This window comes from Anticarsia gemmatalis, chromosome 25 (genome assembly GCF_050436995.1).
Source record: "Anticarsia gemmatalis isolate Benzon Research Colony breed Stoneville strain chromosome 25, ilAntGemm2 primary, whole genome shotgun sequence".
Taxonomy (NCBI): Eukaryota; Metazoa; Arthropoda; class Insecta; order Lepidoptera; family Erebidae; genus Anticarsia; species Anticarsia gemmatalis.
In genome coordinates, this window is record NC_134769.1 from 4249900 (window position 1) to 4269104 (window position 19205).

The 19205-nt window shown below is 37.4% G+C and overlaps 1 protein-coding gene across 10 annotated transcripts; it reads left to right on the forward strand.

Annotated features, from left to right (window-relative positions):
* The first annotated feature begins 901 nt into the window (after positions 1–901).
* On the forward strand, positions 902–18295 carry LOC142983778 (protein BCL9 homolog). 10 transcript variants are annotated; one of them, XM_076130793.1, is made up of 20 exons: positions 902–985; positions 3224–3319; positions 4827–5009; positions 5428–5558; positions 6281–6454; positions 7190–7318; positions 7902–8294; positions 8523–8676; positions 8812–9440; positions 9536–9644; positions 10135–10271; positions 10720–10867; positions 11393–11506; positions 12023–12142; positions 12888–13046; positions 13755–13869; positions 14122–14249; positions 14471–14682; positions 14762–15095; positions 15175–18295. In XM_076130793.1, exons 2-20 carry the CDS (start codon positions 3250–3252, stop codon positions 15957–15959), a joined length of 4224 nt encoding a protein of 1407 aa, XP_075986908.1. In that variant the 5' UTR covers positions 902–985; positions 3224–3249; the 3' UTR covers positions 15960–18295. The 10 variants fall into 10 exon arrangements, with proteins under 10 accessions (XP_075986908.1, XP_075986909.1, XP_075986907.1 ...); XM_076130794.1 differs by having other exon boundaries at positions 919–1632; XM_076130792.1 differs by having other exon boundaries at positions 919–1078.
* Positions 18296–19205: the final 910 nt, after the last annotated feature.

Here is a 19205-nt window from a genome sequence, read left to right on the forward strand (position 1 = left end):
TGTTGAGCTGAATGTAGAAAATTTGATTCAAATATGCAATTAAATTAAAATTTAATTTAAATCAAATGTTTAAATGAGGCAAAAGGAATTATTATATATGTTTTTAAAAACAAAGGTAAATATGAATGTCTCAATAGTAATGTGAAACATCAGAAACACCTTGTCTCATAATAATACTCTGCGTCTCTTTTTAACCCAATGCATAAAACAAGGTAAGAAATATGTCAAAGCAATAAATTATCCGAGAATTACCTTCGGTAAATGTATCCGATTTTTTTTATTTGTACCTGGTAGTGTTGTTTTACTACAAACAAATAGTAAATCGATTTTTATAATCAACTACGAAGTAAGTCGATTATAGTAATTTTAATCAATGTGTAATTACAGGCTTATGCAATAAGTTATAGTAGTATAAAATTAGATAATTTACAGCCGTTATTTCATTATGTAAAGACATTTCAATTGAATTATTGTACTTGTTATCCAGGTGAGGAAGAACAAACAACCTGATTGCGGTTATTTAATATTTTTTTGATAAAGTTCCAGTATGATTATAAAAATATCCGAGAAAATTGAAGATGTAAGATGATAGTATAACAAAGAATAAATTTTAATAAGCCTAAACCAGCTTAATTGCAGTTGATACACACAGTTAGCATAATAAAACAGTATTTACTTCGAATTTCGGTACATAAAATAACGCCATAGTGTGTTTGTTTAAATGACAGTTTTTAAGGATTTTTTTGCTACTTAACTTTTCTTAATCACATCTACGACCTTTTCCAAACTACTTAAAAAATCGGCATTACAAATAGTTAAAAAAATGCATCGATTCTAACACGCTAAATAAAATCGACTAATCAATTAGAATAATGATTATGATAATCGGCTCATCGCTCTAGTGTTGTGCACATATATGTATGTTGTGTTGTGTGTGCGTGGTGATTTGTGTTAATGCTGATAGAAAGAAATTAAATAAAATCAGGTATATTTTGACGATGAAACTTACATAAATGTGAAGAAACACAGTGTTTTGTGTTATCAAGTGCTAGTGAATCCGTCGGGAGGCGGTAATCGTGTACGTTCTTTCGCTATTTGTGGATTCTGGATCTCGTCGATGTACCATAAACAAAAATGTCAGCGATCCCGATTTTTTGTTTCTTGCTGCATACCCATCGTTATACCTTAATTAGATCACACGAATGATATAAAATAATGTTAGACGCTTTCTCCGGTGGTATCATCTCGTTCGAATGGCGTTCCCGAGGCAATAAATCGGCCATAGTAAACGTGCGTTTCGTGTGCTCGCGCCCGTCTACACCCGACCTATCTCATTGTTTATGTATGGAGAATAAGCCAGGAATTTTTATGGGGATTCGCCGCGTATTCTCGTTTTAATTGAATATCTGGAAACGATCAGGGGTTCACGGCGACTGGTAGTGACGGCGGGGTCGCTCCGCGCCGTCGGCGTCCCCCCGACCGCCAAGGTTTTCCGTGATCTCTATTTATAATAATCTCTCGATCATTTGGTGCAGCATAATGACATTCTTGTAATGAAGTGCCGTTCTGTGGATTTGTGGGACATGTGCCAATTATTGTGCCCGTGACGAAACCGCGCCGCGGATTAGTTTTGTATGTATACAAATGCACAACACTGCTGTTTGTGACTTACACTAGTATCACATGGAATTATTTTACACATTTTGGTACGACGTATGGTCTTTCACTGAGAGAAACACAGTGAAAAAGTTCAAAAGTGACACACTTCAATAAATGTGTGATATTTAGCACAAAAGTTGGAAAAAACAGGTATTTCACTTGTATTCATTTTTAAAATCACAATAAACTACATCAAACAAAACCACCAATAACTGTTTATTAATATTATGTTTGAAACAACATTAAAAATTCATCAACAATACATATTCATGACAGTTATTGTGCTTTAATATGTGTAGAATCAAGGTCTAGTTCTTATATTTGTCAATTATCAAATGTAGGAAGCTAGCCATTTCAAAATAACTTGCATAATACTAGTAAGGATCACAACAAGATAACACCTTTTTGTATTCATTTCAATTTATAAAAAATCTAAATTAGCTGTTCGGTTTAAAAACTAAATAATAACTTCCTGACCATCCAAACAAAATAATTATGATAATTACTTGTGTACAAAGTTTTATAATATGTCAAAACTTATGAGCAACTTTGAATAAATGGCATTGTATTGTGAATATCATTGAATTATCTAAATAAACCACATAATTTGTATAATCTAGTATATCTCTTGAATGTTATTTCAGATCATATTTAATGTTGCTAGAAATATACATATTTTGTACAAAATAAACTATTAATATTCTACCTTATGGAACAGTAATAAAAACTTAATTATTTCCACTCTCTGTTTCAATTGGTTATGGTTAACATAATTGTAGAAATATTACATTTCAGTATTACTTTCAATGTATAGGTTTTTATTTCTTTCATTGACAACAAATACTTAAATACCCTTAAAAATATATTTATTAACAAATTTCTATAAAGTTACATGTGATGGACTCAAGGCCTAATCCCTCCTTCATTACGGGAGGAAACCCATTGCCCAGCAGTGGGACATTAATGGGTTAAATTTATTATTTGCAAGGTACTTGAATAAATCAAGCCCTTGATATGAAACTAGAAATATTTTTAATACCATTTTGTCATTATTTTCTATTGTTTTCATATAATTGACTGTCAGACAATAAATTACGTTAATAACAAACAAACCATATTTTTAATTTTCATTTTAAAATGATAGAAGGCAATTGAATCTATAATTTAATTTATAATGCTATTCATGAGACATTAAATTTGTATTTTGAGATGAGGTATAGTTTTAGCCCGATAAGTATTGAGAGACCTTTGCAGTGGGACATAGAAACAGGCTAATTAAAAAAAAATATAACCACACATAACATATGACGATTGGAACTACAAACAATATTAAATATGTTTTTCTAGGTATAATAATAATTAAACTGAAACTCATAATATATGGTAAATCAGCACTAAACAAATTATAAAGATGTTTCATGTATGAGATATATGCTAAATATTGTTATTTACTAAATAGAATGAATTTAACCGAGATCTACTGACACTTGAAAACATAAAATGATATTTGCAGTTTGTGTATAGGCTGCATGCACCGATTAATGTTGTGTTGTTGTGTGTACAGTCAAGTTGGCGAAGGCACGCAGGGGAATGATTAAGGAGAAGGAGAAGGGCGGAGGTGCCCGCCTCAAGGACGAGCCCAGCGATCCTGCTGAGCCCGGTAAGTAACACTGCATAATATACATTTAAGAAAATAATCAATTGCATTCGAATTAAAACATTGACTAGATATAATTATGGATACATAATTTCTCCAATGTATACATTACTATTGTAAAATCTCAGGATACAGGTGTAATTTGTCAAGAACAATTAAATAATTATAAAATTTTAAACTAAAATGCGTTAAATTTTTGATTTTGTTATAACTGATAAAGAAAAAAATATGTATTACTTAAGAAATATTTTAGTTAAATAATTCATAACACAAGTATGGATATCTTTCTGCTAGCAGGTTTAAAGTTAGAAAAACAATCTGGCAATGCACAACAATATTTATTTTTAACTTTATATTTCTCTTTATTAAGTAATAAGGTTTAATTTCGGTTATTTAAAAAGTTTGTCAAGTTAAAACTCAAAATTACCATACTTTTGTGACTTTTTGTTCTGCAACAATACATTGTTATAAAAAAAAAATATCAGCATAAATTACATTTGTATGTGAAAAAGGGTTTTGTTAAATTTTATAAATAATTTACAAAACGTTTTTTTATTAAACCAACTATTTTCTTTTTCATTTATTGAACTGTTTGTTATAAATGTGTACCATTTAATACCTCGAATATATTATAGATCCAATTTCATACTATCACAATGCTTCATTTTGTATATAATATAAGGAGAAGTTATCAAATTACTCCTAAAACGGCTGAATAGATTTTTACTAAACATTGATAACATTTAAAGTATATTTCAACAATAAGAAACATATTCTAATATAAAAATATACACTACAAATATACATCTACTGAAAGGTATTTAAACCAGTTAATTAATTAATGCACCTCAGCCATAATAAATTTCTTTAGACAATTTGCCAATAGAAAATAAGCAATAATGGTGAAAGCAAATAACTATGCACATAATAGATTCATCTGATTTATCTGTAGTATAGGAATCGTTGTTTATCCCCACGATGCCAATTAACAATCTAGTTATACTATAAACTTATAAATCAGCTTGCTTTCCACAAGTATATTCTCGTTTATGTGCTAATTAAAATGCTCCAATGCATCTGAGAAGAAATATGCGTATTTTTCGCTTCGTGATTCTACTAACATCGTATTTCATTGGAAAACTGTAAACAAAGTTTACATTTCAAATGATATATAATAACTTAAACAATAGTAAAATATATCTGCACTATTATTTTTACGATTAATCGTCAATATACGCTTCATTATTTTGAACGAATCTCTAAAGCAGTTTTCGGTATTACATTTTTGTGCTAATGAAAATTATTTAAAACATATTTATTTATTTAGCACAGAACTGGCAACACTCCCTTATATTATGGCAACACTGTTATCTAATTGGTTCATTATCATCCCACCATTGGTGCAAAGAGGTCGCGAGTGTAGCACCTCAACTTATTTTTTATAGTTTACTAATAAATAGTTTTAAGTGCAATATGAGTGTTAGACGTTACCTAAGTTCACTGTACGTAGGTCATGGGTCGCGGCCGCCGTCAGCGTCGCTGCCGACCCCGGCGGCGCTGAAGAAAGAGCCCGATGAACCTCCGCACCGGGTGAAGATGGAGCCACATACCCAGTCGGGGGGCGAAGACTCCACAGCTGACATGGGCGTGGACGGCATCAAGACTGAAATTGACGGCCTTATGGATAGTGATGGTAAGTCAAGATATAACTTTATCCATTCTGATTAATAAGAACGAGATATACAAACAAAACTGATCAATAAATTTTAATTTGCGCATTAATATATTTTTATGTTGCACTTATTAAATTGTTATTTAAGAAATAACACTTTTGTTTATACAAATTTTATGTCATTAAACAAATAATCTACTATAGTATTAAGTATTTTATTTTCTTGTAAATAAGATTCATGATAAAATATATTAAGCGCATACAAAACCTCCATTCGGTGTTTGCGACGCGTCGGCGACATATATCGACGTCGAATACAATTTAATCTTATATTAAAACATTTTTTATTTCATCAAGAAGCATCCACACTTAGAATAGTTTGATGAAATTCTATTACAGGCAGACAATTACTGATATATTTTTTATTATTTTGGTGTAGGTGACCCAACAAAATCTCCACAATGCGAGTTAGGCGGGCCAGCATCTTTGAAGTCCGAACGGTTGTCATCAGACTCTACAGACATATTGGACCCACAAACCGGCCTCAGGGGCTCAACAAATAATCTTCAGGTAAAAATCTTATTGTTTTACATCCATTGTATGAGACACTTAGGGAGCTTTCATTTTTCTTGACTTATTGAACAATGAATCTATTGTTTAAACGAAATAGTGTCGATTATTGTGTTATAGGGTAAAACCTAGAACCAGTTATGCTCTTTATTATTGTAACTAACTGCACCTGGGAAGGGCGAAACTATTTTCGTACGTGTTGTCAAATTGACGCTCTTCCTTAATGTTAAAAGTTGTCATGTTATAAAATAATTATGACTATATTTCCGGAAAACGAGATAGGAATAAAGCCAATTAAAATTGTGAAATTATTTTCTATTTTTCCTTTTATTGTTAGAAGGAAATTTATTATTATAAAATGGTAAATTGCGGTGTATACAAGTTACGGAAGTGTTGAAAAATATCGTCAGTGCACTTTTAACGGCCTTCCTAGAAAATAATAGTTTAATATTGTGCATAAATTGTGATATTTTGTTATGTTTATCCACATATTACGAACGCGCCAAACTAATCGCGCTCCCTTTCACTCGCACGCACGTATGTAATAAGATTTATTATTGAATTTCAGAAGCCAAATATGACATCTTCATGACGTTTTAAATGATTAAAATACTTATAACTATATCGGTATTGTTACAATTATAAAGTTATACGCCGCATAATTCACCAAATTTTTTACTTGTATTGTTAAGGACCTGTAATTAATATATTTTCTTCCATAGGATGGTGGTCAAAACTGTCGCAATCCCAACGGGGGTCCAGAGAACATGGGGTCATGTCGCATGGGCGGTGCCGGGGGTCCAATAGGACCCGGCGTGTCTATGGGACCCATGTCGGCCAGCGAAGCTCAAACACTGCCGTCTAATGTCATAAGCAAACAGGCCGGAAGCATGGAGGTAACAACATAGCTTAGTAAAATTACTTTATTTTATTATCAAATCCAAAAATATGCCTAAAATGCTAGTACAGTTCTGTTATTAATAAGCAATCAGAGATTTTTGTATAATTTTATAAAATTGTCTATTATAGTTGGCTGTCGTCCAATAGTATATTCTGTTATCCAACGCCGGGGCAATGGAACTTATTTCTTGGAGTTATTTCATTCATAATTTTAATAATACTTGTCGGAAAAGCTATTTCCATAGAGCGTCTATAGTTTATTAGACGCCAGTAACATTTGTACGGAACATGCATTCGCTCTATCATCACATTGTTTTCTCGTTCTAGTAAATACGCGCTTTTAAGTGCGCCTATGTGGGCCTCGCGGCTAAAGCTTTTTTTTAAGGTTGAACACCTAGCCTATGGCGCGCGATTCGGCCAATATTGTAACCGTTGACTCACAAGTCACTATATTCAATCAGTAGCCAACATGAAACAAAGTAATTCATATTCCATATACGGCAGTCCATACTATAAATTATCTTACTCGCCTAATGCCCGGTTTCTGAGTACATTTAGCGGTAGTTTATCTATTAAATAGCATTTATTTTATATGAGTTTCAACACTATTGAATAGATAAACTACCCCTAAATGTACCTCAGAAACCTGGGGTTATTCGTTTAGTAATCAGTATAATAATGAATAATGTTCATGAAACCAAAAGTGTAGTAAATAATGGATGTTCTCCCAGCAGCAAAGCCAAATCTTCGTGTTCTCTACGCTTCTGGCTAACAAAGGCGCTGAGGCCGTCATCTCGGGACAGCATCACTCCATCATTGCGTATCATTGTGCGCAGCCGGGCACTAAGAAATACCTTGAGGTGAGTTTTGAGACTACAGCATTTTTGGAGAACTTTTCTGAGTTAACCTTTCAGTATTCATATGACGTCCTTTGGGATATATAAAAAAACGAATTTCTGTGATGTATCTATGTCATCTTGCCCAAAATGTCGAGAAAAAATAGGTAAAGTACGATATTTTTCATTGTATTTAAGACCCACTGCACCGCTGGATTATAAAGCAGAATCGTCAAAATAACTTCTGATTTAGATTCTTGTAAGATTTTCCCATACCCATATTAGTATGTTTATCTTTCCAAACAAAATTGTTAAGTACACCGTGATAACAACTACAACGTGTCCAAAAGCCTTGTAAATTAGTAGCAGCAACAAGTGCCAGTGATTAGACCGTATCACTATAAGTACAGTACGAGTGCACACGTTAGTACATTCGGATAACTACTTATCACTTGATCAAACAACCTGTTTGCTCTTTAGTGTGCTACTAAACGAACGTATCAATTACTTAACCATTAATTTCACTGTAAACTAGTTGCATTAAACTCGAATCTATTTGAACTACTATGTTACATGTCAATTTAAATGCAAATTGTATAATTCACAGAAACATCCACTCAAAATGGGTCAATTCAACAAACAGAGTCCCGCTCAATGGTTAAACAATCTTGCCATGGCTAAAACCAGAGGAGGGATGCGCGGCGGGCCTAATATGATGGGTGGGCCTAACCAAATGGGACACATGATGGGAGGTCCTATGGGACCAAACATGGGCCCGATGGGACACGGCGGCATGGGACCTAATATGATGGGCCCTAACATGATGGGTCCGAATAGGATGGGTGGGCCGGGCGGACAAATGATGATGATGAAGGGTGGGCCTAGTCCAATGGGTCAGATGGGACCGGGTATGGGACCAATGGATGGGTTTCCAGGGGGCACCCCGTCCTGTGGTGTCATGGACGGCCTCGGTGCTGATGGTGAAATGCCCTGGGACACCGTAAGTGAACGATTTTACACGTATTTATTAACTAACTGGAATGAGCGTACACTTTAAAACAAGCTTTAATAATTGGCATGATATGCAAACTACTGGTCACTATAATTCGTAACTACTTCTTTTATTGGTTTATGATGTCAATTAACTACTTTGTCGGTTTTATAGGAAAATCTAGTTCACCACTTTCAAGTATAAACACATGGCTAAAAATAATATTTTATTTTACAGAAAAACCCCTCTGTAATGTCGAACGGTATGGCGAACGGTCCGGGTGCTCTGCCCGCGTGCTCCGAGGCTGGCTCTCAGCCCCAGGACGTGCCCACGAGCGCCGCCAACGCGGACTCGGGCTCCGACCAGCCGTGCCAGACTGGACCTAAAGGTAGTGGTAATGTTTCTCTAAAAAGTGATCATAATTTTGTAAACAGTCTTGTAGAAGTTTTATGTTTCGTTAACTTCTTTAGAGAAGAGGAATTCGTTAGTTTCAATTGATGCTATAACATAGGTTTTTCATTCTCAGGTGTGAAAATACCCGACGAGAACTTAACCCCGCAACAACGCGCACACAGAGAGGAACAGTTAGCGACAATACGCAAGATGCAACAGATGTTATTCCCAGAAAGTGGTGGTAACAACCCCAACCAAGGCTCAGGAGACGGCTCACAACCCCCCAACGACATAAACCCTCCAAACTCCTCTGCCAACATGAATATGGGACCTTTCCCGCCCATGTCTGGTATGGGACCAAACGGCCCTATGTCTGGACCTAATGGACCTATGGTCTCAATGTCAAACAGCATGAACTCCGGGCCTAGTTGTACTATGGCTGGACCTATGGGTCCTAACGGCCCAATGGGTGGTCCAATGGGTCCAGGCGGTCCGATGGGCCCGAACGGACCTATGGGTGGCCCGATGGGAGGCATGGGTGGGCCGGGCGGTATGGGAATGGGTGGGCACGGGTCTATGGGACCTAATGGAATGATGGGTCCGAACGGGCCTATGATGGGTGGTATGGGACCTAACGGACCTATGGGTCCTATGGGCCCTTGTGGTATGAAAGGCATCAGAGGTCCGTGTGGAGGGCCTGACATGAAGACAGGCATGTGCACAGACATGCACATGGGCAGAGGTTGTGGAGGACCTATGGGGGTAAGTTATAAAAAACAATTGATATAACTACATCAATAATTAATATTGATTTTTATGAAGATTATTTCTAATGTCTTTGTATTGATATTTTCTAGCGGATGCCAAATCCCATGGGCGGAATGGGAGGGCCTAAACCTTGTATGATGGGTGGACCACACATGGGACCTAGAATGATGCCAGGACCTAATCTCAATGCCATGAACGGTGAGTTCGTTTGAATTATTTTCTTCTCTTCATCTTGCGTGCATGTGTAATATTAAACAGATACATTCAAAAATCTAAAGTCCAATATTTTATTAAAGCATTTTGTTGCCTTACTATCTACCTCTTCTATTGGCGCTCTTTGTATCTATAAGTTTACATTTCTTTAAATATTCTATAATAATGGACCAGAATGTATAAAATGGTTAGAAACCTTAACCTATTGATCTGTGATTTTTTTTTCATATTACTATCGATTGAATTGAACACCTATATTCTTGTCCATTATAGTGATATTTCACTTGAATTTTTGTGTAAATGTATTCGTCATGATGTCTCATTCACTCCTACGACGAATAAAAGAGACAGAACTATACAATTACACAAATAACCAAGTGAAATATAACTATAATTACTATTATATTTCTATACTTTCTTGCACACTATCACCACCTATACCACAATCTTAGCATATTCTCGATGGTACATGTAGTGCCGCGTGTTGCAGGCGGCATCATGATGGACGGGAGCATGATGGGAGGCATGGTGCCGCACGGGGACTGCGGGCCCGACCACCACGGCATGCCCGTCAATGGGCCCATGTGTGACGAGTACGGCCGCGGGAGAAACGTGAGTAACGTTGCTTTTATTTATACCCTTGAAAATATTAAAGAGATTTATGACTATAATCAGCCGTTACAAACGTGCGAACTACGTCATAATCAAAAGAATGAGACAATGTGTAAGTGCGAGCGAGAGACTCCGATAAAATGACATGAATCAGTTCGCACGTTTGAAATGGCCAGAGTATAGTTATATTTGTCCTTGACATATTGTTTGACCTGTTAATGAACCTATTGCCGTATCTATACTTATCCTAGTAGGCGTAACTGTCTAATGGAATTAATTTTTACTACAAAAATCGTTTACCATTATGTGGTATTACATAAACTAAATTTCTAAATCCTACTTTTTATAAATATGTCTATTTAATATACATATACTATACTATTCATATAGTATAAATATACCATTTATAAATGTGTATTGATGACACTAAAATATTTTATTTCAACAGATGGGTCCAGGCGACCCGGGTGGGTTGGGTCCTGGCGTCCACAAGCCGGGACTCCGCAGTCCCAAGAGTCCCGCCTCAGCAGACATCGACTGGCAGAAGATACACCACCAGTTCTTCGACGACCCCAAGTCTATGGATAATGAATTAAGTGAGTATTTCAAACTAATGTGTCAGTAGCTCTGTTATTAGCCACATATAGGAGTTATAGATAATATAGCAGATGTATGCCCTATTTCATTGAATATATAAATTACCGATAAATGTACCTCACAAACCGAGGGATATGGTTTTAAGCTATTTTAGTTTACACACCGAAGTCATAGACTCGGTGATACTTCTCGATGGCTTGTTGACTTTATAACCTTAAGAACAACGTCAACACCCAAATCGTCGACTTTATAACTTTTACGCTCCATCCAAATTGGTTTCGCATTTAACTCTCATGACGCCAAGATTTAGAAAATTACTCTAGCAACTCGGTGTCCCTGCTATCTAAAGAAACAACAGTTGCTGTCAACAAATTGTTGCGGCTAGTCAACTTTTGATGATTAATGACACTCATTTTTATTCGTTTGTCCACTTCTATTGAAAATATGAGTGAATTAAGATATTTTTACCGATTTTCGACGTGTGATCCATTGCGAAAGTAAGTAAACAAGGTGACTTCAAGCAGTGCACTATGTTCCAGGCACACAAGTCAAGTCGCCGTGCTCGGAGCGAGGCGGCTGTCTGCCGCCGCCGCCCTACGGTGCCTCGCCTTTACACCGATCCGCCTCTGTGCCTATAGGTAACTCATTATACTTATATATTAGTATACTTTTATATATCAAGACGTTACGGTTGATGTACCTAAAGCCCGGTTTCCACCGCGAGCGAAACTGACTTATTAATAACTTCGTTAAACTCGCAAGCGCAAACTGCACCCTTGTATTTCCACCAAATTGGAATTCCAAAGTATGTAGTTTATGCGGCTGGAAACCGGGCTTATAAAGCTAAGCTGCTGCTGACTAACGGTCGTTTTGAACAACCTGTCTTTGCTCAATTGTAACCTAACCTGAATATTTCGCATAAATAAGGCGACCCAGAGACCTTAGACCTACAATAAAATTGTGTTTGCATTGAGCTAGAATAATTAAATTTATCGAAACCATACACATACGAATGAAAGCTAGCAAAAATATTGCATAAATCCTAAATAGCCACTAATATTGTGAAATATTGATCACTAGGGACCGGCCTCTTTGATTACTTCAAAATGGGGAACAGCTAAGTACTGATTTTTGTTAATAAATTGTCTCCATAGCAACACAATCCCCCGGCCACGGTTCAGTCCAAATGCCGATGTCGGCGGAAGCGTCCCGCGCCGGCAGCGGCCTCAACAGTCCCGCGCATTGCAAGCCGGGACCCAAACAGGACGCGCCCGGTTAGTACCTGCATTTTACAACTAACTAATAACATTTACTTAGACGTAGTGAATTTAAAGGACATTTCAAGGGAATATTGAGCTAAATTATACCTACGAAATCGAGAATCAAATGTTTTTACTATTTATTATGAGGCATTTTTAACTTAAACCATTACAGTGTCTTATCTGTCTTGGCTTGCAACTGTATCGGAATCAAGTGTCAATACTGTGGGGTAACAATCCTTGTTGGATTATTTCGTAAATAAGTTTGTCTTAGCATTCAAATTACTGGGAAGCTTAAACGTGTTGTCCTTTTCATTCATGGTATATGAAGCATATTCGGTAAGTGTTGATGAAGTGTCGCATGAGAATTTACATTATCAGAAGCCATAGAAGTAGTAGTAGCATGCTCGTATATTTTTTATCTGTGTTAGACATTTTCCCAACCACGACAGATTGTAATTTTTTTTTATTTTGACATTTTGCACCAAATACATTGGTATAAAGTGTGCGATTTGTTTTTTCTTTTTATTTTGTTTTTCTGTAGTTGTAATGCGTATTTTTTGTTTTCCTTCCCCTCCCCCCGCAAAACGCTTGACGCTTGAAATCCCACCGTGTGATGAAATAACAACGAATAACATAAAAATCCTTCAAAATTATGGAATACACCTCTGCCACACAAAAATGGACTTTATATCACGTGGCTTTAAATCTAATTCGAATTGGAATTCAAAAATGTTGGATCAAATATTGGCCACTAAAGAGATACTAGAGAAACTAGACGAGGGGGTGTTTGTCCGTACTCTCCAATGTTTGGCGGCGCAGCAGCAGAAGAATCAACAGGGTGGTTCTCACGGCAAGGAGCCAAGTTTGATGCCCGTGCCGTCGCCGCAGCAAATATCCTATCTCAACCAGTTTGAAGGTAACTAGCTTGATTGGACGTCCACAGAAATAATCCACTTGGGGTTGTACTCAATCAAATCATCAAATTACTTCTCATTACAAACGTTTCTCATTTAATATACGTCTTACAAAATAAAATATAACCCCGATCTAAACATATTTAACTATGATAGTATTATTTCTGCTTGCGACTCTAATTAAGACTGCATTTTTATTACGCTTTTAAATGTTTTACTGTTTTGTATAACGTGCAAGGTTACTTAGATAATATTATGTGTTTAACACATTACTCTCAGTCATCTTGTAATAACGTTGCATTTGTGTAGGTAGTTACACTTTATATTTACTTTTGATGTAAATATTACGTGTGAATGACTGCCTTTTTTATTCATAAACGCAAAATGGAAATAGCTTACAGATAGTTTCGTCCCTGTCTAAACATACCTTGAGAGAAAGAGGCAAAACTATTCTATTTGCCAAGATGAGATACGAAAGTGCCATGCGTTTATGAATAAAGGTGCTGTATTGTTCGTTTCATGTGTTTCACAGTAGTTGTTTGTGTGTTTTCCGTATTTTTTTATGTTTTCATTTTGGTGGTGGTTGGTGAAAATGTGCTAACATAATGTACCTTCATACTCTATGGCTAATTCGTTCTTTCATTCTATGTTCGTCGGTCAACATCTGTTTGTCCTCATACGTTGTTAATGAATTGATGTGATTCTAACAGGTCAAGAGTTAACGATACAAAAACAACCGAACACATCGTTAAAAGACAACGGGCCGCCGTCAAACAGTGGGGGGCAAACGCCACAATCTAATTCTAATCAGAAATCACCCGCCGGGTATGTATCATTCTTGTTACAATATGACACATACATTTGAACTAATGCTATGTTTTTATTCATACTTCATTTCAACTGAAAGGATATGTTCAGTATTGCAACTAACTTGTTTTTTTATTGTATAATCCAAAAAGCATCATGAAATGTAGTAACTTGTCTCAATAAAAATTTGTTGTCAATCAAAAGTATTTTCTCTACCATTGATGTCTTTTTAAGGTTTTTTGTGTTAATGTATTGTATGTATATCTACAGCATGATGCCGGGCACCCCCGAGCCACATTCGTCGCTATCAGAGGCGCGCGCGGGGCGCTTCTCCCTTGAACAGAGTCCTGGCTTCAACAATCCACAAACACCGACCTCAGGCGCCAGCACTAAATGTGGTATGTATGACAAAAAAACAATTTATTCAAAGACTGGGAAACATTTCTCCAGGCTAGGCTCCAATAAGCTTTTTTCTTTAGCTTGCTGAGATCACCTTTCTTTCCAAGTCAATCTGGCGATGACTTTGAAATTGGATAGCCTGCAAATTGCTGTTTTGAGGTTATCTGTCACCCCTTACAAAGTAGTTTGTAAATTTAATTATTTTGTGATTTTCTTCTAGATGAGAAATCCCGCCCAAGCCCCTCATCAAACAGGTCAAGTCAAGACAGCGCTTCCAAAACCCCTCAGCGAGAACCGTTGAGTCAAGGTCCTTACGCGCCGTCGTCAGTCGCCTCCTCGTGTGCCGGCAGCAAGAGTAGTTGTAGTGTCGCCAACAGTACCGCGCCCAGCAACAGCGGGAACATGGACGACACGCTCGCGGGAAATAATGAAGTAAGCCCTATCTATGACTTTTTAGTACATAAACTGATTGTAGCGACATTCTGTTCATGGCGTTTTCTTTGTTACGCAGACAACGTTATCCGGTGGTCCAAACAGCACGAGTCTTCCCGGCCCCTTCCCTGGACCGTGCAGTATGAACAGGCCAGACAACATTCCCATCAACCCTAACCAGGGTCCCAATGGACCCATGGGCACATCCACGTCTTCCTTCGACCCCATTTCGTCGCTCGCACAGATGTCACAACAGTTGACAAACACGGTGGGCGGCGGGGGTCCCGGTCCGGGCGGACCCATGGGACCTAACGGTAGCGGCATGGGACCCTTTGGATCTGGACCACATCATATGCAACACCATCACTCAATGCATCCGCATGGACATCCACACATGATGATGAATGAATTAGGTATGCGTCTACCGTAGTGGTCTATAGTACTTAATTTTCTTAATCGATGTCTTTCTTATCCTTGATCTGTTTTTCGCAGGATGCCATATGGATAATATGGGAGGCCCCGGAATGGGCGGTCCGATGGAAGGAATGATGGGCGGTGGTGACTTCCCTCCAGACATGAATCTAAGTCCAAAAATGGGTGGTGGGCCCATGGGCGGGCCTATGGGACCAATGGGACCTGACGCAGCAATGATGGGACCTAGGATGGGCGGTGCCGGCAAGATGCCGCCCTTCAACGGTGCCAACGTTCAAGTTAAAGCGAGCGCACCTAACACGATACAGTACCTACCGACGAGGCCTCAGATGCCGTGCAATTCCGGTCCCAGAGGGCCCCCCAGTCTCGACTTCTTGCAAAGAGTCACGAATCCAATGCAGATGGAAGGCGGCAAGGGTGGCGTGCCTTACTTCCCCAGCGCCCGCGGTATGGATATGGAGGGCGGTATGCGGGGAGTCATGCGAGCGCCGGGCGGCATGCTGCGTATGCCGCACCACTACCCGGCCGGCTTCAACTCGCCGCCCAAGATGGCCAACGACCCGTTCGGCGGGCCGGGCCCCAACCCCATGTGCGGGCCCAACTTCCGCGGCGTGAAGGGCGGCATGGGCGGGCCCGGCAACGTGCGCATGGGCGCGGCGCAGCCGCTGCCGCCGTCGATGGGCGGGCCGGGCCCGGGCTTCAAGGGGCAGGGCTTCGCGGTGCCGTCCACGGCCGACCCCACGTACGCGGCGCAGTTCCACAACTTCCAGCAGCAGCTGTACGCGACGGGCAGCCGCGCCGCGCAGCCGCACCAGGCCTACCCGCCCTACCAGCCGTCCAAGTGATGGCTGCGGGCCGCGCCCTGTGCTGCCCGACTCGGTGCCGCGGCGTGACCGCCCCGCCCGGCCTCTGCGCCGCCCCCCACCGCGATCTACGATACGGCCTGTCGACGCTGTTCACTTTTAGCGACGTTCGTTCTTTTGTATTGCAGACTGATCGGTGGTAGTTTGTGTTTTTCGTCGTCGAGAGACGCGACCGTACTTAATAAATTGTACACCAGTGAAATGAGAGATCAAATATTTTGTTAGTGATTTTCGTTAGTCCGCGTATTATTGTGAGATTTTTCGATGTTGTGAAGTTTTTCAAACTAATTTTATTATTATGTTTACTAGCGTATCGGTTTCGATTTAGGTCATTATTCTAGGTTTCTTGACTGAGCATGATTTTTATGTTAGTGAATGCAGATGCGTTTGTACAAATTGTACAAAATTTAGACGTGTTATTGTGTACTCTACATAATTTAAAGTACAGTTTTAGACGTAATTTTTTGCTTATGGCAATAAATTAGTTTTAGATGGTTTTTTACACAGACATGCCAGAATTTCAGTGTATCGGTTCCTTTACTTAGCTATTTTTATATATGATTCCTATGCACACAGATATCTAGTCAATTTTGAAATTAATGGAGCCCATCCCTGTGTTAAATGTAATCTTAAACTATTGAATCCGCACTTTGGTTACTTTAATAACACAGAAGTACATAATTTTATATGTTTTGTCCATTTTAGTTTTATATTAATTAATCTTATTAGTAAAATTGGTTTATTATAATTATTTTGGCTTAATGGCCAGTATAAATTGAATTTGATGTATCAGTTTTTACAACTGTTTCATTTTGATCTGAATAGCAATGTTTTTCTGTCTTCCAATACCTTTACTAGACTCTTAAATGATTACAATACAGCTAGTTGCGAGTATAGCATTTTTTATACTCCACTGAGAAGCTAAAGCTTGCGCATTGCAAGTGTTAGTAGTCTTTACTTTTAATTATTAAAAGTACTTAAATTCTGATGCCATATTATTTGCCACGTGAATTTAATTTCGTGATATTTTTAACCGTCTTATTTAATTTATTATCGTCTGTAATTCTGTATGAACAATGCCAAGATTATCTGAACGCAACAGTTTTTGTTTTAATCTTAGTACATAGGGCATATTAATATGCTAGGCTAGTAGTCGCACATTGTGGATGACACAGTGGCCTTGGTTAAGTAATGCCTTGTTTATAAAGCAATGAACCCCGGCGGATGCGGGCGCGAGTGGAGCCGCGCAATGTCACACTCGGACCTGTGTGCAGACTGCGATACTTACTTATATGCTGCATTGCACAAATATGCAACACCGTTCCAATATTATATTATATATTATGTATTTATAGATAGATGTCACAACTCGATTTGTGGCGTTTACGTTACACAAATTGATTTATAGCAATAACTAGTTAGTGAATACACACGTCTTATGAATTTATATCGGCATTGTTTTGTCGTCATAGTATTTGACAATCGCGCAATAATGATCTCGATTTTGTAATTGAATAAGGTCAAGAACTCTGTCAATATATCTATGACACCGATATTTAAACGATTTTAATGATGTTACGATCCTTATCTCAAGAATAAATGAATGTATTTCGGGACAATGAATAGGAGCGTGTCCGTATGTATGGACTAAGCTAAATATTAGCATCATAACGATACTAGTCCAGTACTCCCGTGATCTCATTTATTTCTTTGTGCCAATTGCCAAGTATCGTTGGATGACGTAACACGTCGAATAAATAGTTGGAGACACAAGGCGCGTTCCAACAGAATGATCGTGTACGGTGAATCGCGTAGAGCAGTCTGCATTCAGCTCTAGATCTCGAGATTACAAAGGGCATGGAGTAATTGTGAGAATCAGCACAACAGTCCAGTAAGAAACACCCGCTAGCAATTAGATAGTCTTAATTTAATTGTAATTATAATATAAGGTAAAGAATGGTTCTTGTTTTAGTAATAAGCAAAGAGCAATGATATAAAATAGTTTGTGTAATATTGATAAGAGATGAAATTAAGATGCAAACTATTGGTTGTGATTCTGACACAATTTGTTAAGTTGTTCGTAGATTTGTCACACGGAGAATTGTGAAAACTAACTGACTTCACGATAAGACCCTTTTTAATTTTTATTTTTTGTTTTTTGGATATTTTTTACTTGTCGTTCTCGTTTGTACATCGCTAACAATAATTGTACAGAGTACTTTTGGACTTAATTTAAGGCAATAAATGTATTTATTTTATAACTCGTGATGTAAGAATTTATTCTTAATTATTATAAAAAAATATATAATATGCTTGTACACTCATGTTTTATTTCTATGTTTAATAAATCCCACTGCAAATTGAAACTGTTAATTTTGTTTTAATGATAATTTAATATACAGTAGCATAAGGTTCTAGCAAACTATGAGCAAAAGTTATTCAACATCAAGCCAAACCTAGCTGTAATACTGATTGAATTAAATGCTGTTTAGTTTATGTAGTTGTAGGGCAAAAATACTTATTTTCCTCTTTTATAAGTCAATTTAACTTATTTTTTGCTTTGTGATGTTTGGGCAACTGGGCGGTAAATAATAAAGTCAAAATTAAATGCAGAAGCAAGTTCCTTAAAACTGTTCTACATTATAGGATAAGTCCTTTAATGTCGTCTATATCAGAGCCCTTACACTTATAAACGCTCTTCACTGGCTAAAATAATATAGTTTGAGTCAAATTAGATCTAAATCGGTAAAGCCATAATAAATAATAATAAAGTATATAGAGTCACATTATATTACTAAGGATGAAGGACAAGAATAATCCATACATAGCAATAATAAACATGAAACCTATCATTAAACTTTCTTAATAATATAAATTATTATGCTGGCTTACCCAATTCAAATTTGCCGCGCTATGATAATATAATGCAGGAATTTACGAAATGATAGCAAAGAGTACAGATAATAACATTAAATTATTCGTCAATGATATTAACGAGAATGTGAATAGTATATCATGTATGTATATAGTTACAATTTAACAATTTAGTTTGAAAAATAATATTTCAAAAAGGCTATAAAGGAGTCAATAGAAAATTAAACAAATGATTTGATAACAATAAAAAAAACTACGTCAAGAATCGAAAGTATAGAAGTTAAAAACATGATGGCGACGTCAACAAAACAATTCCGCCTTGTGATTGGCTTACTCTGAATTTCTTGTCTCTGG

Excerpts from the sequence above, each read along its gene's own strand:
- LOC142983778 (XM_076130793.1), top strand. The coding sequence starts at position 3,250 with ATGATTAAGGAGAAGGAGAAGGGCGGAGGTGCCCGCCTCAAGGACGAG. Across the intron at positions 5,559-6,280 it reads GCTCAACAAATAATCTTCAG|GATGGTGGTCAAAACTGTCG; the intron begins GTAAAAATCTTA and ends TTTCTTCCATAG. Across the intron at positions 12,143-12,887 it reads ACCCAAACAGGACGCGCCCG|AGATACTAGAGAAACTAGAC; the intron begins GTTAGTACCTGC and ends TGGCCACTAAAG.